A 27194-nucleotide genomic window follows, 5' to 3' on the forward strand; every position below is an offset into this window, starting at 1 on the left:
GGCAGCGGGCTGCAGTGACGGCGGTTTCCAGGAACTAAAAAAGCACCTACGACCACCTCAGCCCGGGTGCTCCCCGCGCGGCCCGGGAACCCGGTCCCCGGTGATCGCAGGCCTCCTCAGAGGCGCCGGGGCCCACGCCACCCCTCAGGAAGGGCCCTCTGCCCGCGGCCCCCACACCGAGCAGGGCCCGCTGCTTTCCCCCACACCCCCTTACTGTTCATCCTGCGCTCGCCTGCAGGTCTCGGGGCGAGCGAGAGAGCGACCGGGCGCCCTCCCGACCGCCGAACACCTCCCGGCCAGGCCCTCAGCGCGCCATGTTGTATTCCCGTCACCCCGGCAACCGCGCAGGCTCCGGCTCCCCGGCGCCGCGCCGCGCCGGAGCCGCGCAGGCGCAGTGCAGCTGCCCGGCCGGCGGGGAGGGAGGTGACGCAGGCGCAGCGGGCACCGCGCGGGGGCAGCCCCCTTAATTGCCCGGCCTCTGTTCGCGAAGGGCGCTGCGCATGCTGTGTTGTCGGAGCGGCGGCGGGCGTCTGTCAGCCGGCGGGGCCCTGCCCTGCCGCTGCTCGCTGAGGCGCCGGGCGAGCGCCGGCGTGGCGGGGGCAGCCGGTGTCCCTTTCGGCCACGGAGGGTGTGGCGGCGGCCCTTCGGTTCCGCACCTCCGCCTGCGTCTTGGTTTGCGCGGAGCGGTTCTGCTCCCCGGGCCTGTCTTCCCTGGGACCGTGGCGTTGAGCCTTACGTTGGTAAGGGGTTAATGCGTGCAGCCCTCGCTCCACATCGGCGAGCGCTCCGTCAATCCAGTGGCGACATCGGTGGCCCTGGCTTGCGGCAGTCACTTGCAGGCTGGCGGCTGGTGCGGGAGCTCGGTCCCTGCGGCGCCCCGGCCGGCCGGAGTCGGTCTTCGGTGATCTCCTGATCCCTGGTGGTTCCCGCCTGCCGCTGCAGGCTTGAGTTACGCGGGCTTCGCTTCTGGGCTGCTTAGGCGAGTGCCTTGCGTGTCTCCAGTTCCCAGCTTGCAGGAGGAGTAAATGGAGAGACGAGGATCTGGAGGACGGCCTCGTGGCGTATTGATCGTGTTCTTCTCCTCACTGAGCCGTAGTGAGCTGGTCTCCAAAAAACCCTGCATTTTGGAGAGGTGTCATCCCCCTGTCATGGTGTTTGCCTTTTGCTAAATGGACGTAATGTATGTTAACGTAGGCTTCAAAGCTGAGAAGAAAAGTTGTCTTTTAAATGCTGCATATGTAGCAAAAAGCAAAGTACTAGGAAAAGGTGAATTATTTGTCCATGCAAACTAAGATCTTAACAGTGCATCTGTCTTGGGTTTGCACAGCAAGGTTTTGGTAGCGGGGGGGGCTACAGGGGTGGCTTCTGTCAGAAGCTGCTAGAAGCTTCCCCTGTGTCCAGCAGAGCCAATGCCAGCTGGCTCCAAGATGGACCCACTGCTGGCCAAGGCAGAGCCCATCAGCGCCGGTGGTAGCAGCTCTAGGATAACATTCAAGGAGGGGAAAAGTTGCTGTGGAACAGAAACTGCAGCTGGAGGGAGGAGTGAGAATATGTGAGAGAAGCAACCCTGCAGACCCCCAGGTCAGTGAAGAAGGAGGGGGAGGAGGTGCTCCAGGTGCTGGAGCAGAGATTCCCCTGCAGTGTGTGAGGAAGACCATGGTGAGGCAGGCTGTCCCCCTGCAGCCCATGGAGGTCCATGGGGAAGCAGATATCCACCTGCAGCCCCTGGAGGACCCCACACCAGAGCAGGTGGATGCCCAAAGGAGGCTTTGACCCCTTGGGAAGCCTGTGCTGGAGCAGGCTCCTGGCAAGACCTGTGGCCCTGTGGAAAGAGGAGCCCACGCTAGAGCAGGTTTTCTGGCAGGACTTGTGACCCTGCAGGGGACCCACGCTGGAGCAGTGTGTTCCTGAAGGACTGCACCCTGTGGAAGGGACCCATGCTGGAGCAGTTCATGAGGAACTGCAGCCTGTGGGAAGGACCCACATTGGAGAAGTTCATGGAGGACTGTCTCCTGTGGGAGGGACCCCACACTGGAGCAGGGGAAGGGTGTGAGGAGTCCTGCCCCTGAAGAGGATGAAGCGGCAGAGATGTGTGATGAACTGACCATAACCCCCATTTCCCGTCCCCCTGCATTGCTTGGGGAGGGGTAGGTAGAGAATCCTGGAGTGAAGCTGTGCCTGGGAAGAAGGGAGGGGTGGAAGGAAGGTGTTTTGAGATTTGGTTTTATTTCTCATTACCCTACTCTGGTTGATTGGCAATAAATTAAATTAATTTCCCCCAGTTGAGTCTGTTTTGCCTGTGATGGTAATTGGTGAGTGATCTCCCTGTCCTTATCTCAATCCATGAGCCTTTCATTTTATTTTCTCTCCCCTGTCCAGCTTAGGAGGGGGAGTGATAGATGTGGCTTTGGTGGGCACCTGGCATCCAGCCAGGGTCAACCCACCACAGCATTAAATAGCCTGAACAGTAAACACTTTAAAATAAATACCCCAAATAAGTATTTTGTTTAAGTAAATAAAACTGGAACCATACCCTAGAAAACCTGGGGAAGTGTTAGCCTATTGACCTCGGGGTGAAGTCGCCCCCTGAACGTGTCCTGTGGTGGTTGCTACCTCCCAGGCGCCGCAACTCTATAGGCGCGGCAGAGTGCTTTCTGGTTGGGCTGATCAGTTAAGCGTGTGTTCCCACCCGTGCGGGCCCGGCTCCGGCTCTCCCGGGGGGCGAGGCGGTCCCTTCCTTCCGCCTGTCGCCTCTCCTGCCCTCCTCTCCGGAGTGGCCGGGGTGGGGGCGGTAAGGCCGGCCTGCCGTTATCCACCCCCAGAGGGAGCTCTTCCCGTCGCCCGGCCGGTTAGCTCAGTTGGTTAGAGCGTGGTGCTAATAACGCCAAGGTCGCGGGTTCGATCCCCGTACGGGCCAATAAGCAGGTTTTTTCTTTTTTTTTTCCCCCTCTCTCTCTTCTCTCCCCGCCGCCCTCCGGTTTGTCCCAGCGACTCCCTTCCCACCCACCGCACCCATTTCTGCTGAGACGCGCAATGTTACCTCTGCACAGGGACACAGCCGCGGGGCGGCGGGGGCCTCACCCAGCCCGGCTGCGCCACTGGCCGTGCTTCGTCGTGCTCCCGCGGCTGATGGAGCCCGGGCCGCCCCCGGCAGAGCGAGGATTCCTATTTCTGCGAGGGCGGCTGCCACGCCGGCTGGCCCGCAACGTGCGCGGGTCACCCCTTCAGGCGCGTTTTCTTCCGTGCGCGTTCCATTTCACGCGTGGCACCACCTGTTTGTTGGTCTTACTCCTCGCGGGCGTGCGAAGCCCCACCCAGCAACAGCGACTGCCGAGCCGCCGAGTACAGACTTTGTCTCAAGGGCGGGAAACCCGACTCGCGTTAATTCCCTCCAGCCGGTTTATATCCCCCGTGGGTCCCGTCCCGTCCCCCCGCCAACCCCAGCCGGCGCCACGCGCCCCGGGCGCGCACCATGTCCCGCCGTGCCGCCGAAGGCTTTTTGCCCCCGCGAGGCCGCCGTCGGTTCCGGGCGGCCCCGCCCCAGGGGCGCGGCGGGCCGCTGCCGGGGGCGCCATTGGCCCGTGTGCCGCCGGTGCCCCTCGCTTCGCCCCGCGCCTCCGAGACCTCCCCGGGGGGGGCCGATGCGGCTCCCGCCCGCTGGCGCCTGCCAAGATGGCGGCTCCTGAGGAGGGGGGCGCCGAGGCGCCGCCGCCCCCCCCTCCTCCCGCTGAAGACGAGCCCCCCGGAGAGACGGCCGTCGCCTGCAGGGTTCCCCTCAGAGTGGCGGCGGGCAGGGCCGCCCGGCCGGCGGCGGCGGAGGAGGAGGAGGCGGCGGGGGGCGCGGTAGGGCCCGTCGGCCCGCCGCCCCCCGCGGAGGGCTCGGAGCTGCTGGCGGTGACGGAGGAGCTGGCGCAGAGCTTGGCCGCCCTGGAAGGCGGCGCGGCGGCCGGCACCGTCCTCTACCTGCAGGCGGACGGGAGCCTGGTGGAGGGCGCGGGGCTGAGCGCCGAGGAGCAGCGGCGGCTGCTGGAGCAGCTGCTGGCCGCCGCCGAGGGCCCAGGGCCGGTGACGGCGGAGCCGCCGCCCCCGCCGCCGCGGCACGCCGCCACGCCGCTGGCCCCCGCGGAGCTCCAGCGGGTCATCGAGCAAGTGAGCAAGGCCCAGGAGCAGCAGAAGCCGCCGGCGGTGGCAGCCGCCCCGCTGGAGCCCTGCCCGGGGCCGCCGCCCTCCCGCGGCGAGGGGTGCCCGCCGTCCCGGGACGCTGGCCCGTTGCCGCCGCAGGCCTGCGGGGCCGCCCCGCCGCTGGCCAGCATCATGCACAACGCCGCCCAGCAGCTGCAGAGCGTGGCCCAGCGGGTCGCCCTGCAGCAGGGCAAATCCATGGCGGCCGCCCGGCTCCTCCCGCAGAAGGTAACCCAGGCTGGGGAGAGAGGGAGGGAGGGAGGGATGGGAGCCTGCGGCGCCCGTGGGGTGGTGAAATGCAGCGCCGAGGGCAGGTCTCGAGGCGGGGGTTTAATGGTTTTTAACTTTTTTTTTTTTTTGGTCTTCCTCCTCAGTCACACCTGCCCTTGGGTGTAGACTCCAGTCTCGCAGCTGAAAGACACAACTTCCAGCATGGTTTAGACAAATCCACGTTTGAATGTAGATACTAGCTGCTGCGGTCAGTGTTTTGGTCCAACTACACATGCAGCTAAAACAGCTTAGAAGAGCTGTTCAGTAGTGGCTAAGTAGTGATACACAGCTAGAAAATGCGTGCCACTCTTACAGAAGGTGACAGTACCTGGGCTTTCAGCCCACGTTTTGGGGTGCAGGGGTTGTCAAGTGATTGGTTTGAGCTGAGGCAGAAATTCAGATGAGGAGGAGAGACTGTGAGGGAGGTGAACGGTAACACATGCCTCCTCTTAATCATCATCACAAAGTGTTTTTTGAACTGAGCACTTACTACAGTATGTCCTGGATCTGGTATTTGGCCTGCGTTGTTTAGCAGACTGTAGTTCACCTGTGTTTGGTTTGCTGAAGGTTATGAAATTGCCTAGGTAGTGGCATTGACTGTGCTATTCCAGAACAGGCCTGCTAGCAGGAAACAAAGCTGTGACACGGTCTAAAACTTCACGTGCTTTAGTTGAACAGCAGTCAGATCAGTAAATGTGCAGGAAAGCCCGCAGCTTGAAGGAAGGGAATCCGTGCTTTTCTGTTAAATCTGTGCTTTGATGCATTAATATGGAAAACTAATGATGTGTATTGGTTTCTTCGTGCTTTGCTTTGAGGGCACATGTGTATCATCTTGATAGGTATTGTCTTTATTTAGAAATACTGTATGTGTGTGATCTCAACTCTTCCTTTTTTCCACAAAAGCAGCTGGAAGCCATTTGTGTCCAAGTTCAGCCAGGACAGATGAAGGAAACTGAAAGGCCAATGCCGTCATTGGCACCAATCCAGTCCAAAACTATAACGCTGAGTCAGTCGGTTGGTAGAAATTCTAGCATACCAGGACTTGGCATTATTAATCCCCAGATAATTAGGATACAGCCTGTTACAGGAACTGAGCAGCAGCAGCAGCAGCTATTCCTGCATAGTTCTTCCGAGTCTCCAATTCAGTTGCTTATGCAGAGACCTTTACCATCTCATGGACCAGTGTCTGTGAACAAGATTCCCACATCTAAGATGCTAAATGGACAGAAAGCTACACGTGCCACAGTATCGGCTACAAGGTCTCCAAATACTACCATGGTTGCAGCTAGTTCAGCAAATACTCTGATACCATGCCTTGAAAAAAAACAAAAGGATGACAAGTTAAAAAAATCCTTGAAAGTGAAAACTCGTTCTGGACGGATTTCACGCCCCCCCAAATACAAAGCTAAAGATTATAAATTCATTAAAATGGAGGATTTGGCTGATGGTCATCAGTCTGATTCTGATGACTACTCTGAGCTGAGTATAGAAGATGATGAAGAAGGAAAGGTGAAGGGAAAGGATGCATTATTCAGTTCTTCAAATTATAATCTGAAACCCAAAACGTTTAAATGTCAGACTTGTGAAAAATCCTATATAGGAAAAGGAGGATTAGCAAGACATTATAAACTTAACCCAGGCCATGGACAGCTGGAGTCTTCACCTCAAAAAATACCTTTAAATAAGCCTAATGGAAGTGTGTTTGTGGACAATGCCTGTGAAATAAGAGAGGAAACGATGAGTCCAGCACATTTGGATTCAACTGCTGTCACTTTAAATAATGAAAATGCACTAGCTACCAGTCTGGAAGAAACTGTTGGTTCGAAGGCTGGAGAACAGGTAAAGTGTGTTACTTAGAAAAGCTGTCAGTTCTGTGCAAAGTAGAATGGCAGGTTTGTAGCCGCATAGTCTTGTACTGCTAAGAATATCCACCGATACACTAAATCGAACAAATTTCCCATTGAAGTGTTTTAAAAATAAAATTATTGTCTCTTGCAGTGTTGCAGGAATAGTATTCTTGCACAGGCACATAAAACGTTCACCGAGTGTTCATTTGTTACTGGTTTTCTGACATACAGTTTTCAGCTTGAAAAAACTTTGCGTAAATGGCATTGTTCAGTTACAACCTTTGGCATGATAGACAGCAAGACATCATCTGCTTTATCAATTTCTGTTAGAGAAACTGAGATTTTTCTGTGATGACACTTGTTTGGAATCTGACAGCGGACCGCAGCTTTTCCTAGAGTAGGTTTTGAAAGTGTGGCTTCGCTACCATTGCAAATGAAACACTTTGGTGAAACTTTAGTCTCTCGGTTAGAAGCTACTTCAGCTGCAAATTTTTTTCTGTGATGTTTTCTGTTCTGGTCACTTCAAAGTAAAGTTTCTCTTTTAATATTAAAATAACTCTTAACTTCTTGCACCAAGAGCTGATACAGCTGCTGTCTAGGAAAAAATACTCATTTAGATGTAGCAGTGTCACATTTTTTACTTTTATATGTAAATGTGTACTTATCCTCAGAAATGTGAACATTTACAGCTTAAGATGCCAATGCAGCAAACAAACCTCAACTATCCTCTACATTCTTCTCTCATCTGTGGAAAGAGAGAATTGCAGAATACTGAAGTCTCCTCTCTGTATTATTATGTAGCTGTTACTTCCCTGTGCAGCACTTATTTTACCCAGGATGATGGGAATTTAGAAAAATCTCAGTCAGTCTCATGTGTAATACTACTACTGATTACTAGATTGCTATTATACCTGCTACTTTTAACTAGCAAATATGAATTCTACAAATTTGCACTTTAACTCACAGATTTGTTACAGTTTTTGGCGAGGTAGATACTTTCTAGAAAAAATAGCAGGATTATTAAAACTGGTACATTAATACAGACAGGAAGGCAATCAAGATCCCCATGCTCAACCTAGTCTTACATCATATTTAGAACTAATTTAGTAATTTAATCCCTGGATAGAACTGACATAAATTTGGCTTTTTTAGAGCTTTCCTAATCACTAGAATAGTAGGGAGCTACTGAACGTTGGAATGAAAATGTACTGATTATGAAAAGAAGCCTGTTATAACTCAGTACTATTGTAAACTCTCTTAAAAAAATACTAGGACATTCTTAGAAATTCTAGCTTGGAAGGGAAGACAAGATGTGTTCAGGAAGAAATCACTGCTTTGATCAGTAAAAAAATTTTGCACTGAAATCACAATGACAACCATAGAAAATGTACTTTGAGTTTGCCATGTGGTTTTGTAACAGAAGCAACCTCTTGGCTGTGTTCTTAGGGAATACTAAGTATTTTGAAATGTGGAAACTGGGCGATGTATTTTGATTTTTAGTTACCAGGCTTGTCACTATTCATGGCTGTTCAGAGTTTTTGTCTTTCATATGAAGTCTTTGTGCTTTGACGTAGTTACTGTGAAACCCAAATTTTTCTTTGGGTATGTTCTACTGCTAGTTATTTCTACAACCTCTTTATTTGAAGAGGACATATTTTACTCCAAAAACATTAAACATATTTAACTGACATAAAATAGCTCTTTAATTACATTCCCTTAATCTTTGCATTTTGTATGACATTTTGTGGATCAAAAATGCTAACTTCACAAATTATGGCATACGTGTTGCAGAAGTAGCGGTCTTACTAATGTGTTAGATTTATTCCACAACTTTCTTTGCAGTTATGCTTGTATCCAGCTTTGCATTTATTTAATATGCTATTTATTGTTTGAATAGATGAACTTAATTATAAAATTCTCTTCCTCAAAACACTGTTTAAAATGGTGAATAAATACTTATCTCTTTCTTTTAATTAAGACTTCTAAGTCTGCAGAAAGCAGACAAATGTTGGCAGAACAACAAAATGAAACCAGTTCAGGACACCGGGGACCCATAATGGCTAAAGGACCTGGAAGACCCAGACGACCAAAGAGACGTGGTCGACCAAGGATGGGTGGAAGATCTAGGTGTTCTGGAAGGCTTAGCAGACCTGGTCAGTCCCCTTCAAAGTCACTTAGTAGTGTGTCAGCAGAACACAATGTATTCAGAAGAAAAGCTAGGTTAAAAGAGGTATGGTTCTCTTCTGCAATTACTTCACAAGTATGTTCCCCCCGCCCTTTTTTTTTTTTTTTTTTTTTGGATCGCTTATTTTCAAGGAATCATTTTCAAAAAGATTGATTTTTTTTTTTTTTTTTTTTTTTTTTTTTACATCCTTATGTACTGACAAGATGAAAGCCTAAGACGTCTTCTAAGAAGAAAACATTAAGTTGTCTTTTAAGGAAAAAATACTTGTAGCGGAACACTGGACAAAGGCAAAATGGGAACTCAGTCTGGAAAGGGACTTTTGACATGTAGATATATACTCTCACTATCCTTTTTCTGGAGAAGGAAAGTTAGTAGCTACTATTGTGTATCTCCTCCAACACAGTAAAAAGAAATAAACCCAACTGAAGTTGGGCAACATCAAAAAAGGAAAAGAAAAAACAAACCAAAACCACAAAGAAGCTCTTGGGGGAGGACAGAATGGGTATTAAAATCCATGCAACTAACACAATCTTTTGGTTGCTTCCAGTGTGTTTTGGAAGATCCTTTATGGCTACTAAACCTACTGATGTTGCTCTTCTTTCTATGAATTGGCAACATTTGTGGGATTGAGTTTTGTCTGTATATGGGTAATAACTGTTTTGAGGTTTTCTAATTTATCTCCTCTTTTGGTGTTATGTTTGCATCTATTGTCAAAGCTGCTTGAACATATAGTGTATCTTTCAAAAAAAGTAGCAATATTTTATGTTCTGAATGTGGGATGCATAACCTCTGTAGACTGCTTTGCTCTAATAAACTCATTCTGGCTTTTGACAGCTAATACAACAATGTGATAATGAAGACTTAATGGAGCTGGCTCTCCCACGTCTTACAAAGCTTGTTACAGTATATGAATTTCTGTTGATGAAGGTGAGTTTTTTATGGAAAAATGTTAAATTATTTTCAGGAGACTTCCATTAGTATACATAAAAGGATTCCTTTAGAAATGTATCTGAATTTCCTAAGTTAGAATTGTGCAGAATGTAGATGTTCTGCACGTCACTTCAGTCTTACTCAGGCAAAACTCTGGTAGGTCTCTTGATTGAAAGCCTTACTTCTTGCTGCCTGGTTTAGTGGCATTTTTGAATATTCCATAATCTTTTGACTTGAATGTTTCTATTTTAAAATAATGTTGAACAAAACAAACTGACAGACTTTAATTTAATCTTCTTTTTTAAAATATAGGGAGGGGAAAACAAACCCTTTTTTTCCCCTCTTATTTCTAGGTTGAAAAAGGGTATCCAGCCAAAGCTTACTTCCCAGATGTGTATAGGGAATTTGAAGACTTGCATCATATGGTAAAGAAAATGGCTTTTGATCACCTCAGTCATTCTGATTTGCTGAGTTGCCAGCAGCCTGTTGAAATAAAAGATGCTAAGGTAATAAAGCACTCTATTAGGAACTGTGATTTTTTTGGTTTTGTTTTATTTATTTTAGATGCTTTGCGTATTTTTTTTCTCTGATAAGCTTTGTCATGCTGGTAAAGTTATTTGAAGAAAACATGTTTTTTGATGAACACAAATAGTCATAATTGTAAAAAGTCCAACAACTAACCAAAGAGAAAAATAAATCCATAATAAAACTACAATTCTAGTTTATGGCAGTAGATAAAACTAGAAATATTTTAAAAAAATTCTAGCAGTGCTGATACCCGTCTTGCATATTTAGGGTAGTATGAAGCTGCATGTTACTGCAGGGTGTATTTAGCATTAACTGCTAATCAAAGTACATCTTGATGTTTGATTAGGCAGGAGGGGTCTATATTTAAAATGAGTGGCCTTGATTTAAAGGGATAAGTGGTTTCATTGCAAAATGAGGACAAACTGAATGCATCTATGCAGTTCAGTCATACTAACAAATATGAAAGGTAGTGAATACATTAATAAAACTGCAAACTATTATTTCAGTGAGTTCAGACTCATTGTTTATGCAGCTGTATCTAGAAAGACAATGTAGGTTTGCTTTTCTGGTGGTTGTTTTTTGTTTTTTTTAATGTGGGTCTGTTTAGCCTTATGGTTCCTTATTGATCTGTGTTCCCCTTGCTTAGAATAAAACAGCTCTTTGTACATAACATATTTTTGTTTTCCCTTCTCTGTTTCCAGTAGTGAAAACACTTTTGTATACTACTTCCAACAAAATTTCTAAATGATGTGGTCATTAAGGTACATCAGCACTGAACTTGCAACTATTATGAGAGGGGAGCACACTGGAAACTCAGTAGGGACAGTGGAGATAACATTTTGGTTCTTAGAATAATCCTGGTTTAAAAAAATAAAGTCCTGTATGGACTGTTAGCAGTGGTTAATATTTATTTTTCAGAATAAATCATGACGTTCACTGTACAAACTAAAAAACTTTCTAGAATTACTGCATGCTCATCTGGCTATTTTGTAACTAACACTGATGTTTCCCTTTGGAGAAATGAAGTTGCACCAAGTAAAGCGATGCTGTTGATAGTGGCAGTCCCAAAATGGAACCTCTTTCTTGCTTCTCTTCAGTGTTAATGTGCATTCTTTATATTAAGAATTATGCTCTTAAAAAAACCCAAACAAACAAACAAAAAAACCAACCCACCCTTGAGAAGTTGTATAGTAGCACACCTATGTAAGGATGAAGCACAGGAATGGAATGGGGTGGGGGAAATCTTGAGAGATATTAAGAGATACTCTTAAACAGGAAGACTTAAATGTTTTTTAAATAATGGAGAGCCTCGACAGTGTTCTTTATTAGACTCTGCTCTTAGTAACTGTCTCTGGATTCTATATATAACCATTGTACTCCTAATTCTTTCAAGTTCGCCTGTTAATATTCACCTTCAAGTGAAGGTCGTGTTCTATTAATATGGAGGCTAGTCGAAAACTTGGCAGTCTAAATACTTCATTGAGCTGTGATGATTGATTGTCAGATTAGACCCCATGTAGTTCTAGTTGAGTTTTAAGAAAATTAATCAGTATTTCAGCATTCAGACTGGAGAGGCTAACTTTTACTTTTTTTCCTATAACTGTTTTTAAAGGTTGCTGCATCACTAGGAATTACAGAAATACTCACTGGAGAACGAAAGATGCAAGGTGTAGACTCTTCTTCACAATGTATAACTAAAATGGTTAGTGAGCAAGTGCCTGTGGAGATACTGGGACAAAAACGGTTAGCTGAGGTATGGAATACCTTTGTGAAAATTAAAAATGAAACTAAGACAAATTAAAACTTGTTAAAACAGATAATTATTCCTTACAACATCATACTAGTATTATCTGACTCATGTTAAAGTAAGGCTTTCATGGTGTTTGGAGTTTGGAAATACTTAAAGAAGTACTCTCTACTGTGGTATCATAGCAGAGCATATTAATTAGCATGCTAAAGGTGTACTTTGGGAAGACACTTGGTAGCATTCAGGACAGAATCTCAAAGGCTTACAGGTAATCTCATGACACAAGAAAGAAAGGATTTTGTTGAGGCGCTAGTAAATGGAGGCCCCACAGCGAGAAGGATCCCTAGATTCTAATACTTTGTGTTGGAGTAAATGGGCTAACTTACAGCAGGCTCAGATGTTGGAGAAGTGGTTGCTCTGCTAATTGGTAGTTGGTAGAGGTGCATTAAAACAGTTCCTTTCTTTCTAACAAGTCAGTTGACCACATTTAGTCTGTTTACAGCTGTAGCAGGGAGCCATGTTTGCTCTTCTTGAAAGTCACATACATGTCTATGGTCCGTCCCCTTAACTGTTCTACTTTTTATTTAATCCAGAGTTGTTTCTGGTGGTGGGCAAATAAGACTAGTGCTTTTCCATTTTCTGCCTGTGGTTAAATTTAAAGAGCTGATCGGTCTTTCTTCATTAACCAAACAGTGCTGGGCAGGCTGTTCATAGCCCTTCACTGAACTTGGAGAGAGAGCTTATAGCAGATTTCATGCCGCACAGCCAATCACAAAGGCTTGGAGAGAAGCTTTGATGTTGAAGCAAAGGCAGATTGTTTCAACCAAATATCAAAAGTAATCAGTGGCATTTTTGGTGAATTCCGAGGGCTGTGTTTAAATCCTTACCTTTTAGGAAGAACTTTAGTGTAAAATCCTGTTTTCAAGGAGAGTATCAGTTCACTGCCATGAAGTGCCCCCAGTTAGTTTGTGATCTTTTCCAATATTGTCAGCTGTTACGGTGGCAGCCAGTTAATTATCTCTTGTATTGACAGAGCTCAGGGGAGGAACTGTTGCCATCAGCCAAAAGGACCAAGTTAGAAGACGTAATGGAGAATGTGAATAATGCTTATGCCAGTCAAGATGAAGTGAAAGAAAAGAGTGGGAATTTGTGTACACTGTTTGAAAAAGATGGTAACTTCTTCAGATTTTCCAATTCTGTTCTGTTCGTGGAGGAGCTGAACAAATCTCTTTGTTCTTCAAGCTACTGTGGTTTTTGTCTTAAGATTTCATTTCTTAACTTGCTTCCCAGGTCTTTCAGAAGCAGCTGTTTAACTGGAAAGGCCTCACGGTGGGGGGGGCGGGGGCAAAAAAGTTAGGGATGACGCAGATCACAGCAGTAGCTCAATTCTGAATGCATGATAATCCAGATATTGATACTACTGCAGTACTATGAGAATAGTACTGTCCTATACTGTGTACTTCCTGAATGCTTCCTCTCCGCCCTATCCCTTATAGTGGAGATGGTGCATGACCTTTGTGTCAGCAGTGGGAGAGCAGACGAAGAGGAAGCAGTGTGCGTGTCCTTCCTCTTTGCCCCAGCAGGCTGCAATAGCAATATCATCAGAGCTTTGTGGATCCTGGAGGAGGGGCAGAGCTGGTGCAGTCTGTCTTGTATCCCAGGGGAGATGTGGGACCTGAAGATTAGAATTGCACTGTTTTGCACCGCAGTCTTTGGATGGTTGCCTTTCTTTTTATCCCTTCTTTGTCTTTATTCCCCCTGCCCCTCAGATTGGCAGGGTAACAGTGGATTAGAAAGAAGAGTGAGATGGGTCCCCCACCTGTAATCTCCCAAAACTCCACTGGTCTTCTATGCAAAAGTGTTGCAGTAATTTAGAGGCATTATGATCACTGTTGTGAAAGATTTCAGCCGTTAGCCATCTTTAGTAAAATGTGTGTAGCAGTACTGTGCTCTTGCTTTGTAAATATCTTTTTTTGGTGTTGCTCTAAGCTGCTTTGCTTTTGCCCTTTGCATGTCTTTCTGTCAATGGTTGCGTTTTTGGTTTCCCCCTTAGTTTATTTTTCTTTCTCTGAAAGGCTCTCTGCATGACCATGCTTATTTCTTGTTGTATTATGATTTTCTTCTGGGCTATGAGTTTTTAAAATTTTGTTCCGCCTGAACCTGCTAGTAGGGCTTTTGCTAGTCTACAGTGCAAAGTTAAAAATGGTCCCTTGTGCAGTGTTAGGCCCCCTTTGTTGTGCAGTGATATCTTTCATAATAAAAAAAAAACCCCACAACCTACTTGTTCCTTTTGGCCTTCAATAATAAAAACTGACAGCTCATGCTACTGCAGCTTAGTGATTGTTGTTCAACTACCTACTGGGTTTGTGACCTGGCTCTTGGTGGTCCAGGTCAAATAACTGGTAAAACACACTAAATTTCTGGTGTTTCTCTTCTGTCACAACTCCTGGGGCTGTTAGCACAGCTAATGAGATACGTAGTAACTTGATGACATGTCCGAGTCCAGGATGAGCTTGATTATCAACAGAAATTTTATCAAGTTTAAATGCTTCTGTCAATGTAGTAATGGTAATGGGGATGAGCAGCTGACAACTTTGTGCCTGGTATATTCTTTATCTTTTAATGTTACCACCTGTATGCCAGATGGAAAAAAACTGAGTTTGACTTTCAGCCCAGGTTGTCTTCAGGATTAACAGGAAAATGCTGCTTCAAATGTAAGGTCTCTTGGTATGGAAATATCCGATGATATTTCACTATCCAAAAATTCCTCAAGTATTTTTATACTGGCTTTCTCATTGGGAAGTGATGTGAAACTCTTGTAAGGTGCTTCAGGTTTGCTAATTTGGGGGAAGAAAGTAGGGAAGTAGTCTAGCTTTTCCTCCAAAATTATTGCTGAAAAATATTTTTTTTGCACATGCAACATTAGATTGCCCAACAAAATTATATTTCTTTCACCTTTTCAGGTTTTAATCCATTAAATGGAGAAATCCTACTTTCAGAAGATAGGCATATCACTTGCTGTGCAATTGGAAGTACATTACCGACAGCAGAGGAACATAACTCACTTGCTGATTCAGGAGTTAGAATCGATGCTGAAAATTCAGGTACCTTCTCCCAGACTGTGAAAATGAGGATAGAGTATTCCCAACCTGTGAACGTACAGGGACCAGACATGGCAGGTGACGCATCTCTGCTACATACTGAAGTTGTATTGCCTGTTGAAGCAGATGGCTCACCTCAATTAGTTCAAGCACACTTTGTGAGTGAGAATACAGCAGGTGGACTGTCAGCTCCTGAACTCTGCAGCTCTGTGTCGGAGAATGCAGTGGGCAGTCAGAGCACTAACTTACCAACAAGTGAAGAAAATGGTCACAATCAAAAATACCAGAAACTGCAAGAAGAAAACCATAATTTTGCAATTAAAGAACATTCTGAACAACTTCGTAATGCTGGTATGACTGATGAGATGCAGGAACTTGAAAAAGTGTTTTCAACAAACACTGTGCCAATAAGCTACCCACACAGTGTTCAGACTGAGTCGCACCAGAACCCTGTCCAGGAAGCCTCCTTGTCTGCTCATGTGAACCATGAAAACTCTTTCAAAAACCCCAATGAATTTTCTTGTGGCACAGAGGAACAACATGTGCTGGAGAATACAGTTACTGTAGATGAAACTGTGGCCTTTGAGATTACTGATGAGAGCCATGATTTTTTGTCTCAGGGACATGAACAGATTTTTATTCAGACTTCAGATGGGCTTATCCTGCCTCACCCAGACACTGCTGTTTTGTCTCAGGCAGAAGGTATTGTTATTGTAACCGATTCCAATGGTACTACAATGCACATTCGCACACCTGAGGGGATACCTTTGGAAACCGTGGAAGCACTACTGGCAATGGAAGCAGATGGCCAAAGTGAAGATATTTTGCTCTCGCAAAGTGAACTGGAGCCATAAATTAGAAAACTGTATATGCTTTCTTCTGGAAAAGATGGACTCTACAAAATGTATATTTTTCTAATGTGAATACTGAAATAATTGAAATTTAACTTATTTGTAAACTGTTTCTATGCCCTGTACTTTTTATAACTTATGTTTATATAATTCTAGCAGCATTGCAACCAAAAATTCTAGAATTAACATCATTCTATTTGCTTTATATGTTGGGGGTGGGTGGAAAGTGGAAATCTGTCAACCCTAAAACTGTTGCACTATTCCCTTTTGTTACATAATTCCTTTTCTCTCTAGCCATCTAAAAATGCAGTAAGTTGTACTGCTGTTCAGCAGTGATGTGCTGTGTACTGGCAAGCTGTATATGGGTAAAATAAAAACTACATTAAAAATGTGTGTTTTCTGTGCCATCGAGATTACAAAACACTTTGTTACTGTACTTTCTTACAGCTAGCTTGAATATTCATTAACATTTAGACTTGATGTGCATAAATCTGCCTGGAAAAACAGGCAGTCTTAAATATAATCCACACTTGTGCATTCCGGGAACAATGTGACAGCCTAGCTGATCCTTACTTAAATAAGCATCCACTGAGTTAGAGACAAAAATACCCTCAAACAACATCTGACTGGTACTGAACCGTTGGAAATGTATTTAAGTATGCTTGTCTAATGTTCAGCCACACCTTTAAAAACTGCTGTTACTTAAGTCAGAAATGGGAAGGTGCTTGTAGTGATCTGATTTTCCTTAATGAGATAGATACCAAATTCTTTTTTTACTTAGTCTGTGATGGTCTATTTTTGTTAGACTTTTATTATACTTGTTTCAGATGATGCATCCTTTATCAGTTCTAAGCTTTGACCTTCCTAGTAACTCCACGCTGCCCTGTACTACTTAATCATAATGAAAAGATATCCTTGACTATAATGCCTGTTCCTCTATGCAGACAGAAAACTTACAAAATTACTTATCTACTGCTATCTTGTATTTTTGTCATACTTACTTTCAGTATGTTGCTTGCATGATAATATTTTTGTGGAGACCTCCTAGCAGCTTCTTGTCCAAGGCACTGTCTTTTCTTTCAAGAAGCTTAGCACGTGAAAAAGAACAGCCTTAAATGACCAGTATCTTTATTTTGTTCATGAGCTGTTGTGGACATTACTGAAAACTGGTAACATACCTTTTAAAATTGGTGTGTTGCCTCCTTGCTAAATACACGAGGCTACTGAGATAACTGGATAAATCAGCTAAATGGACCTGTAATATGCAGGAGAACTGTTCTTAAGTATGAACATTGATTTTTTCATGGTCTTGTTACTGAGGAAAAACACTAAAATTTAATCTAAACAAGAGCAAGGACAATTTAGAGATGAAACAGTCTGCTCTATTGCATCTCTTCAACATAGTTGGGTTTGGGTTTGTTTGGTTTTTGCTGTGTTTGTTTTTTTTCTTGGTTGCCTAAGTAGAAGGTTAATTTCATTAGCCAAAACACTGCATTTTATGTGTGCATGTGAAAGATGTCGTCATATGTTAGTGAGCTCCTGTCTGGTGGTTGGGTTTATGGTGTAGTTTTTGTTTTGGTTTTTTTCTCCTCCTTTTTTTAGGAGGTGGTAATGGTCAGAGCATACAGGCCTACCTTACAAGTGAAGATACCATACAAAGCAAGGTTCTGCTGGTCTTTCACAGTCTTCAATTGCAGTGAGCAATTCTTTATTACACTCTTTTGTACCAATGTCTAACAGCTACATCTGAGGGCTTCAAATACAACAATCCACTGCTTAGAGCTATAATGGCAAAACATCTCTGCAATGATTTTGCAGCAATCTTCTTGTGTCTGATAGCACTCAATGATCAAGGGGGTCTGTGAATGCAAAGACTCCTTCCTGAAGAGCTTATTTCCTCTAAGAAACAAGAACAAACCACAATTTCCGCCCATGCAGAAAATGAAAATTTGCTTCAATTCTGCCTTCCCTATTGATTTGCACATGCTGGGAAATACAATACACCTACTCTCATCTTAAAAGAACAATTCTATAAGTGAACCACCCTTTTCTCCTTGGGAAATATTTTTCAAGCATGAAGGTGTTTCCATAGTGACAAGGGTCTGGCCCTACTCAGAAAAATTAAGGTGGCTGTTAAACTAGGTGGAACACTTGCACAGAAAAATAATAAAACCCAACAAAGCTATTCATAACTGATTGTGTTCTCCTTGAGCGACAGCAGAATTTCTTTTTAGATGCTAGAAATTTGGGGTAAGAATAGAACACTATTAAGCGGTCAGAAACAACCTCGTTGTTGAACAGAACAACATGTTGAGAAAACTTTTCCAATTCATGTCTGTCTGTTCTGTTATTGCAGAAAACTCATGTATTTCCCTTACCAAGCTTATGGGGTTTCAGCTTGAAACTAGTTAAGTAAGTGACCCTACTTTTCCTATCAGAAATCTGTTCCAGAATCTCTCACTGTTTTAAATAGATTTTTCTAGTGTCAAGCCACAGCCATCACGGTCATTTCATAGCAGTGTGCATTTCGTGTTACTGTCTTTCAGTTCAAATAGTTGTTTCAAGGAGAATCAAGGATAAACATCTGTCAAGGCACAACAATGAAACATTTAGAAACATCACATAATTGTGTGAAATATGAGATCTAAATAAACAGTTTATATAGGACCAGGTCATACAGGCAATCAGTAAGTGGAAGGAATTTCGATTATTAATCATAATTAAGTAAGCAGAAGGCCTACATTCACTACACATTAGGGATTTAACTAAAAGTTTAATGACACAGCTGTGTAGTTTCCACATTGTAGTACACTCTTCCAAAAAGTGATAATTTGCAATAGCAGCTAACAGTTACTAAAGGCTGGGTAAGTGGAGCAGCTTCTCCATGCTACCCAGGTCTGACATAACGGTACGTTACAGTGATTATTATGTCTTTAGGAGTGAAAGCAAGTAAGTGTACTGAATTCCACTTCAGCATTTAGCTTTTGCATTAACTGTTTCTCCTGAACACACACTCTACTCTCCAAAAAAGCAGCTTGAAAAAGAAAAGCAAGAATTTGAGCCACCAATTCCTGTCACGTAAACTGCTAACCAAAAATACAGAGGAGACACACCTTTAAACCAAAACCACTTGACATCAGAAACAGTAATCCAAGGAAAAACTCACTGAGCCCTATGACAGGAAGCAAACAATACAGGATAAGGCCATGACTGAAGCAGGTCTTGTTTTTATTCAACAGTTGCTTTCATGAAGCATCTCTAAAAGAAAAAGTTACAATGAATTAAAAGAGACAAGACCTTTTCATTGTATGACTGTGGAATGGTGAGTTGTACTAAATCTTCTCAGTGTGCTAGTTCAGGCTTGGATCACTCTTCAAGGGTGATGTACCTAACCACACTGTAATCAAAACCAAACCAGAATTTACACTAGTGTCTATGACAGCATTTCAGAACCACATACCAAACTATGTGGATCCTTTTGGATCCTACCTTTTGTGCTTTCCTTTCCTTTTCCCCATTTATAAAGCAAGTACAAAAGCACTAGGCCTGTTAAGCCATGCCCATGGAAGATCAGGAAGTGCTGAATTTCTACGGTGAAAGGGACAATGTAAGTATTTTAGACTGTCAAGACTTGGAAAGTAGTTAAATTCTTTGCTGTAGGTGCCTATGTGCATTGAATCCCCCCAGACCACCAAGCAGTGCTTACCTCTTTCTGATTATAGGGGACTTGGCCGCCTACCTGTAGCCTCTCTATTGCACTTAAAATGGATAAAGCAACCAAAACCAGATTGTCCCTTGAAGAAAAAGGAGTATCGGCTGATATAAAATAATAAATACAAATAGAGAAAAATATTTTTAATGTTTTACAAAAATTCAACTCACTTGGTAAGTTGCGATTTGCCATTTCAGTTTCATGTAAGCATCATTAGAAGCAAGCCATGTAACATTTGAACTTCTAGCACTGTCTATGTCCTGTTTCCAGCAGCATGGCTTCAAGTAGTAGTTTGCTGCTGTTCTCAATGTAAGGCTGATATAACCATGATGATAAATAGACCATCATCAGATCCTGGTCAGCAGAATGAGCAATTTCTTGTACAATTGTTTGCTTGAGTTGTAGTTCCTTCTTGTACATTTCAGAGAGCTTCAAAGAAACCTCATCTGAAATGGATTGAAAAACCAAGCACATTGACCAGAACATTTCAGCAATTCTCTAGAAGTTAAATTATACTTGTAATATGTTGATCATTAAAAACCCGCTACCTTACATAAGCTATTCCCCATATTGAGACATCTTGGTTTTTACAGCATTAATTATGTTTGTGCACTAGAATATAAAATGCTAAACAATTTCCTCAGCTTTTGGATATATTTGATACACTTGTGATTTTGACATGAATCCCCTTTTAATTCTAGAATAAGCAGTGGTATTGATTCTCAGGATCCACTGTAAAATTAGCAATTATAGCTATTCTTTCAAATAACTGAAATTTGATTTTAAAATTTGGTAATGCTATCTTGAAATACAAGCTTCACATTTTAGAGTCACTGTTGATTTTAGCTAATCTAAAGGATGTCCTCACATGCTGTCAGGCACTTTAGCAATGCACAATCACCAATAAGTGATACCAATAGTGAAAAATAACGGTAAAACAAAAAAACAGACCAAAACTGAAGTGAGTAATGTAAAAACTAATATTGTTACTAGTTATGTTAGTAATACTGGTATGGGGGGTTAAAATATATTTATGTAATAATCTTTAATTGGTTTACTTTCTAAAAAATAGCCACATAAATTATATTTAAAGAGAGACTGATCTTGTGTTTCTAACTTAGCCTGAACTATCACTACCTTCAGGAAGATTTAGCCATTCATGGAGTAGAGAGCATCATTAAATGATTCAGTCACAACAAGTGCTTTGACAGCAGCTGTCTGTCTTTGTCATTCTTACCCTTTTAAGCTGGCAGAAACCAATACATAAGATGCTCGCTAACTTGTGGTAGTGAAGTAAGAAGCAGGGCTTCACAAAGGTATGACTTTCACTTCACAAAGAAGGCAGTTGGTTTGCATGCAATCAGGCTTCTCTTGAATTCAGTTTTAAAACTGTAGTAATACCAGTTGGGAGGCAGTACCTTTTGCCATCAAGTGAACGCTAAAAGGATTGATGTTAACAGTAGACAGTAACCGAACATTTCTTTACTTGTCTTGACTGACATTGAGATCAGAGGAATTTTTCTTTGGCTGCCTGAGAAATAACTGAGGTATAGCTTGTTCTTCACATTCAAGAATTTCATTTCAGTGTCAAATAACAAGTCAAGTCAGTTAAGCCTACGGCTTAACACTACCAAGTTGCAAATACATCTCTCTCTACAAAGGATGTGGCTGTTGCAGCTTGGACACTGTAAGCTGCTGACAAGCTTAGTTTTATGCTGTAATTGTTGCATGTCAGACAATGCTTGGCAATTCATGCAAGCAGTCATCAGCAGTAATCCTAAGCCAAGTAGTGCATTCATGTGTTTATTGATTAGTCCATTATAAAGGAGACGGATACACTCTCTCTCTAAGGCAAGACATTCACATAAAAGGGTTTATTTTTCAGTCCTAAATTAGATGACATCAATGACACAACACAATTAGCTAAGATAATCAATATTTTACTTACAGAAGTATGGTGTGGGCCATGTATGAAAGAAAGGTGCTGCGCAACTCCCAGCTCCATGGTGGAATGTTTCCAAGTCACAGATTGCTTTAGTAGTCAAAGTAAGCTTTTCCATTTTCAGTTGTATTTTTGTCTGAAAATGATGAAACATCATAGATGAGTTAAACATCTCGGGAACATTAGGCTACTATAATCTTAAACATTTTTTTAAAACACACTATTTCTGAAGAATATTTATTCTTAACATTTCTAACTCACTTTTTTTCACTCCAGACAGGAATCAAAGATGGAATTTATACACAGATTTAATATGAGATACCCTAAAATTTTGAACACTGCAGATATGACTTACTGACTCTGATTTTGCGTAATTCTTTTGTTTCCTCCATGTAGAAATATATTAAAGCACCCTCTCATTTTTTCACCTGTCTCTGGGTTTCTCCCATAGCAATTTAGTACTAGGGAAAACCATCAGGCTGTCTATGAACAAGTGTGGTACAAGCCCTATAAACACATGCTTTCTTACATTACCATGTCAAGATGACTTAAATTTTATTTCAAAAGATCAGTGGCAGGTGAGAAAAGCAGCTCAAGCTATGACTGACAATATATCTAGGCTGATTTAAGAGCTTGCTTCAAAAAACAGGTCATTCCATCCACTTCCTTCATGTTCACCTGACTTTGTGCACTACTGATGGGGACTAATATTTACAAGAAAATGGAGCTTGCAGGCCATATCTTTAAGTCAAGAAGCTAAAATACAGATATTTCTACAGACTCGTAAGCTGGTACAGACTCATGAGGAATGAAAAATAAAGCATGTCTGTAGCAGCTATGTTTAGTATCCAATCTAACACTGGCTGCTTAGACTCCTATTGCTCAGGAGTAGTAAAAAATTGCATCAACACACTTGGTAGTCTGAATACAAAACTACCTCAAGGAAAAAAAAAAAAGAAAAAAAAAATCCCAAATTACTGTTACTCTTCCCCACAGAACAAAATTTGAGGAAAATCTAGCTGCTTTTCTGCTTATTCTAAATACTGGACTGGTATCCTGTCTATATGAAAAATAGATCTATCGTCTTTTTAATAGGCCTCCACTATGGCAGAAGGCTGTAAAAGTTATTTTTAATAAAAATTTTAAGTTACAGTATCAGGCAAAAAAACCCTATTTTTGTTTCCTCTCAAACTGACAGATGACATTAATTCCTAGTAATGTATCCAGAAAAAAGATGGGTTACACAATAATTATCTTACTCTACTCTCTAGAGAAGGAGTTCTGTACAGAAAAAGCAGGTAGGCAGACTAAAAATGTAACTTCATTATGTCTCATCAGTTAGCTGCAAGGATATGATGGCACTCCTTTATGCTTTTTTGTTTGTTTTGTTCTAAACAGGGGGAATATTCAGGATGAGAAAACAGGTGCAGTTTTAGAATGCATTTTTTGTATGACTCATTTTCAGAAGATCACTTTATAAAGGGATGAGTAGAATTATAAGCAGAAAGCAGATGTAAAACCAACTTTCAAATTTACCAATCAAGCAAATAAATGGTACACACCAGATTTATCATCATTTAGGTTTGAAGCCAAAGAACTATGAATAAAAATCCCAATCTTCTGTTTACAACAAATACTTGAGGACATTTCCTTATGTCATACTTGAACATACTTGGAATTGATTCATATTGACTAAGATTGAAAAATGAGCGTTACCATATGCTTTAAGGTCTCAAGTAATTCCACACAGCAATTGTCCAGTTCTTCATTGTATTTTGGAGTTGGCTTTTCAGATTCTGTGGCACCGTTATCACATGCTATCTCCCATTTGTTGTCTGGAAATCTAAAATAGAAACATAAGGGAGAGTAAACAACTGCATACAGGTTTACTCGAGCCGTGCAGATTTAAAATCCATGTGGTCTGATCCTACAAAATCTCTCTCTCACAGGCTGTTCATGAGAATTCCTACATAAAAATAGCAAGATACATAGCTAGCCATGGGAGCAATTGGGGCTGGTACCATAATCTTCAGAGGAACATAGAATTTACCTTAGAGCATGTGCTTGAAAAAACAGTTGCAGGTGTTAAGATAACGCCTCTTCCCACTTTACCTTGCCCCTGTGTTGGAGGTTATTCTCTCATAACGGACAAGGTATGCCCAGGCTTCATGCACAATTTAAGCCAAGACATTTAACTGTGAACCCAGAGCAGCTAATGTGCGGACACCTACCCTGTCTTGCTGACTTTCCCACAGAAGCTGTCAACTTAGACAGGGGAGAGGGACTTGCTAGAGTGAAAGCAACATCTGACACTATTACAGCAAAATATTCCTGAGCTTGTACCTGTCAGAACCCTGTCAGACAAATCCTGTTCAGCTGTCAGGACTCTGGAGAATTTTCTTCTCAAAACCCTGTTAGAGGTTTTTCTTTACAGCGTGAAGATAATAGCTCTACCAAAGTGGTTGGTTTTTTGTTTTGTTTTCTTTTCTTTTTTTTTTAAATCATCACTGTTACAACTTTTTTGTCTATATAAATCACTGATTCTTTCTTAAAATCTGCTGAACTTTTGACTTGAGTGAAATTTTGTAATACTGGCCTCAGTATAAATATGCAAGAGAGTAAGGGAACTCACATGGGCTGAGATCTATAGGATTAAATTCTAACTTTGTACATTATATAAGTATTTTAAATATCCATTATGCTTGACTATGTATAAAAAACATTTTCCATTTCTTGCAAATATCATTACTTTATGAGATTATTTTAATCTTTATGAGACATTTATTATTTGAATGTAAATAGTTTATGTAAAAAAAAGTGCAACTGCTGAGTTTGATCTGAGTTGACATATTCTTTCCCCCATCTCCAAAAAGAACTTTTTAGTGAAGAAAACAGATTAATTTCTCAATAAAGGCAATCTTTATGCTGTCTTTACTTGTACGTATTAGCATACTTACTGCTCACTGATCTTCATGTTGACTATTTTGTTTGCGACAGTAAATCCATTATCATTCAGTCTCTCCCATTTCATCATTAAATTATGCCAGTCTGCTGCATTATCTTTAATTTTTCTTGCGCTGACAGGTAAAACAGGTCGTCTTGGAGTACCATCAGCAGGACTTTTTGCTGCATGACAAAATAAAGACATTCAAGCCATTTAAAGCACACAGAAACAAATCAGCGTGCTGTCCAGCAGCTGTTTGTGCAAACGATTTCCTCACTTTACTGCAGAATATTGATTAAAGTAAAATGGAATTTACATTAACTGTCTTCAGTCATGAAATCTAATTCCTCATCTATCAGCCTTATTACTACTTACAAGAAAACCGTGTTATTAAAAAAAATGCAAGCATGTTCTGAGATGTGATGCTGTTACATGGCCTGTAGCGGCTTTGCAGGACTGACCAATCTAGCTGTCTTCCGTCAACGTACGATAACAGTAAGAAATCACAGCCACAATTACCGCATGCGTGCAGTGCTCATGCCGTGAACGTCTCACTTAATTCACGCCTACACGCGAGCTTGAAGCGTTTGAGAGAAAGCTGTGTCCCACTGAAGACGGCGGGTGCTTTACCCCCGACCGTCACACCCGCATTTCACGATGTGTCCTCAGAGGAACACACAGCAAGGGGAACCTGCTGCACAGGGCAGCTCCCTTCAGGGGTGAGCGTCCCCTCAGGGCTCCGGAGGGCTGCCAGCGGCCCTTTCTGCCCCCACCTTCACGCCTCAGGTCCCGCCCCACCCCAGGCAGCAAGGGGGGCTGCCAGGCCGGCCCGAAGCCAAGCCATAACGCCCGCCGCTCCGCCCGCACCTTGGCTGGTTTTAACTTTTATTCGGAGGCGCTTGAAAAGCGGTCACAAACGCGAAGCCCACGCACGTGGCGAGACACGGGTGTCACTCGCTTCTCCCGGGGGCATGAGCGAGCGCCGGGCACCTTCCTCGCCCGCACCCACACCCACGCGTGACGGTAACACGCCGCCGAGCTGGTAGAGCGCAACGGACACCCACACCTTACTAATTTAGTCGGGAAGCGCCAGGACCTGGCCTCTGGCTGCTCCCCGCTGCTCCAGGCCCGGGCCTGGTCCCCCGTAGCCCCTCGCTCCCACCCAGAGGGAGCAGCCGGCCCTGGAGCCCGGCCGCTGCCGCCGCTCGGCGGGGCGAGGGGAGCAGCCCTCCCTCCTTCCCTCCCTCCTTTCCTCACTCCCTCACTCACCCGCCATGGCGGCGCCCCGCGGAAGTGCGCTCACGTCCGGCCCCGCCCAGGCCCGGCCCCGCCGAGCGGCGCAGGCAGCCGGGGCCGCCGCTGCTGCCTCGGGGCTTGGGCGACGCCGCGCTCTCTCCCCCCCGCCCCCGCCGGCAGACTACGGCCGCCCCGCGCTCCCGAGGAGGTGAGTGGAGCCGTGTCTCCGCGGAGGCGGGTGGGAGCCGCCTGAGGGTCTGCCCCGGCTCTCGTTCCCCCTCCCCGGTCGCCGCAAGCGGGGCCTGCCGCAGCCGCCTGTTGCGGCCGGGCTGAGCGGCTGAGCCCGGCGGGTGGGCTCTCCCGCAGGCTCGCCTTCGGAGAGCGCTGGCGTGAGAGTGCGCTGTGGCGTTTGGGGAGGGCGGGGAGCGAGGTGGCCGTTACGCGCCCGCGGAGCGGCTGGAGGGGCTTCGCCCCCCCCCCCCCCCCCCCCCCCCCCCGACCCGGCTGGGGCTCTGGGTCTGGTCTGGGTAGTAAATCCGGCATAAGCTGAGGTAAAGCCAGCGGGAAAGCGAGGCGGCGCTGCTGGCTGTCCGTCCGGGAGCCCCCGGCTGTGTTCTTCCTCCCCTGTCAGGAGCTGGAAACCCCTCAAGTGCTAGAACGCAGCGTGTTAGGAAGGACTGGTTTGAAACATCTGCCAGAATATAGAAACACATTTAGGGAAGGAAGGTTTCCTAGAGAAACTGGGTGTCCCAAGACCATCAGAGTGAGTAAAGCCTGGTTTCTGCTGCCCCCCTCAGCATACCTGCATGGGTAGTGACCCCAGGTGCTCCTTTTTCTATCCTTTCCATCTCTGACACCTAGGTTGGATTGTTTGGTTGTGGGTTTTTTTTTCTTTCAAAAGAAACTCTTGAGTAAAAATGCAGCGTTTCATGAGTTGTGTAGAGCGACAGGCGTGTTAATCGGGTTCCTCAGCGTTCCCTTCAGTGGGCTGTGAATTTGTGTTCTCCCTTCTGCTTGGCAGCTGTTTGCTGGGAAAAGCTCTGGAGATGTGGCAGTCGAGTACCCTGCTCCGTAGGCTAAAAATGCCAGAAGTATTAGAAAATAAAACCACTTTTCTTTTTAGTTGGCAGGATCTAGCTGAGATAGTAGACTGTTGTGTTTAGCTGTGGTCATATATACGAATTTGTCCATACTCTGATGAGCTTAAATTTAAGTTTTTGTGCCAAAGAATAAAAAAACACAGAGCTGTTTTCCCTCTTGTACAGATAGGACACTCGGGCTCAGAGAAACGCAGTGACAGCTTTAGCCTTCTGCGGTCAATCTGTGGCATACCCTGGCACTGAACCTTTAACCACTGCCTATTTGTTTAACCATGGATTATCTCTTGCTTCAGTTGCCTCTGTTAGGCAGCATTGAGCCTTATTCCTGTTTCTGAGACCAGAGAAAATGAAAAAAAGTTTGCTTTTCAAAACATGGCCTTGAATGCAATATTTAAAAACTTGTTTTGAACTTTGTGAGTTGAGAAGGAAGGACTCTCTTCATCTGGTGATTGTTTTTGATGTGCAACATAAGGTATTTTTCTCTACTTTATCTCTGCTGCAGGATAGCAGCTTAGCACAAGCTGATTTGCTCTATACGGCTGTTATGTACTTCAGAGTAACTGTGGCTGATGCAGTGTGAACATGTGCATCCAATTCCAAAATCTGTCTGAGAAAATAA

The 27194-nt window shown here is 44.0% G+C and overlaps 4 protein-coding genes and 1 non-coding gene across 18 annotated transcripts in view; 3 read left to right on the forward strand and 2 right to left on the reverse strand.

The window, feature by feature from the left end:
• MOK (MOK protein kinase) overlaps positions 1-3414 on the reverse strand; it is a 45632-nt gene extending 42218 nt beyond the window's left edge. Inside the window, exon 1 of one of the 4 annotated variants that reach the window (XM_052783214.1) lies at positions 215-594. In XM_052783214.1, coding sequence (XP_052639174.1) covers positions 215-221 — 7 coding nt within the window. In that variant the 5' untranslated portion in view covers positions 222-594. Of the gene's footprint in view, positions 1-214; positions 666-3040 lie in introns of those variants that run through there. The other 3 variants (XM_052783215.1, XM_052783216.1, XM_052783213.1) reach the window with 3 other exon arrangements.
• Positions 2844-2917, forward strand: TRNAI-AAU (transfer RNA isoleucine (anticodon AAU)). The gene has a single exon. It is a non-coding gene; the product is annotated as a tRNA-Ile (tRNA).
• Positions 3415-3553: 139 nt separating the features above from the next.
• Positions 3554-16034, forward strand: ZNF839 (zinc finger protein 839). Of its 4 annotated transcripts, none has more exons than XM_052783199.1 (8): positions 3554-4410; positions 5356-6291; positions 8278-8529; positions 9319-9411; positions 9768-9920; positions 11555-11695; positions 12723-12861; positions 14653-16034. In XM_052783199.1, the coding sequence occupies exons 1-8, from the start codon at positions 3673-3675 to the stop codon at positions 15642-15644; spliced, it is 3444 nt and encodes a 1147-aa protein (XP_052639159.1). In that variant the 5' UTR covers positions 3554-3672; the 3' UTR covers positions 15645-16034. The 4 variants fall into 4 exon arrangements, with proteins under 4 accessions (XP_052639159.1, XP_052639160.1, XP_052639161.1 ...); XM_052783200.1 differs by having other exon boundaries at positions 5359-6291; XM_052783201.1 differs by lacking the exon at positions 9768-9920.
• A 3447-nt stretch (positions 16035-19481) lies between these two features.
• CINP (cyclin dependent kinase 2 interacting protein) lies at positions 19482-25628 on the reverse strand. Of its 2 annotated transcripts, none has more exons than XM_052783217.1 (5): positions 25509-25628; positions 24253-24421; positions 23012-23138; positions 21302-21431; positions 19482-19799 (listed from the first exon to the last, which is right to left on the reverse strand). In XM_052783217.1, exons 1-5 carry the CDS (start codon positions 25513-25515, stop codon positions 19597-19599), a joined length of 636 nt encoding a protein of 211 aa, XP_052639177.1. In that variant the 5' UTR covers positions 25516-25628; the 3' UTR covers positions 19482-19596. The 2 variants fall into 2 exon arrangements, with proteins under 2 accessions (XP_052639177.1, XP_052639178.1); XM_052783218.1 differs by lacking the exon at positions 25509-25628 and adding an exon at positions 25107-25256.
• TECPR2 (tectonin beta-propeller repeat containing 2) overlaps positions 25547-27194 on the forward strand; it is a 45698-nt gene continuing 44050 nt past the window's right edge. For 5 of the 7 annotated variants that reach the window (XR_008234572.1, XR_008234573.1, XM_052783194.1 and 2 more), the window contains exon 1: positions 25588-25683. The gene's annotated coding sequence lies outside the window, so the exon portion shown is untranslated. Of the gene's footprint in view, positions 25684-26104; positions 26239-27194 lie in introns of those variants that run through there. The other 2 variants (XM_052783198.1, XM_052783197.1) reach the window with 2 other exon arrangements.

The sequence above is a fragment of the Harpia harpyja genome, chromosome 3, assembly GCF_026419915.1.
Source record: "Harpia harpyja isolate bHarHar1 chromosome 3, bHarHar1 primary haplotype, whole genome shotgun sequence".
In the NCBI taxonomy this organism is placed as follows: Eukaryota; Metazoa; Chordata; class Aves; order Accipitriformes; family Accipitridae; genus Harpia; species Harpia harpyja.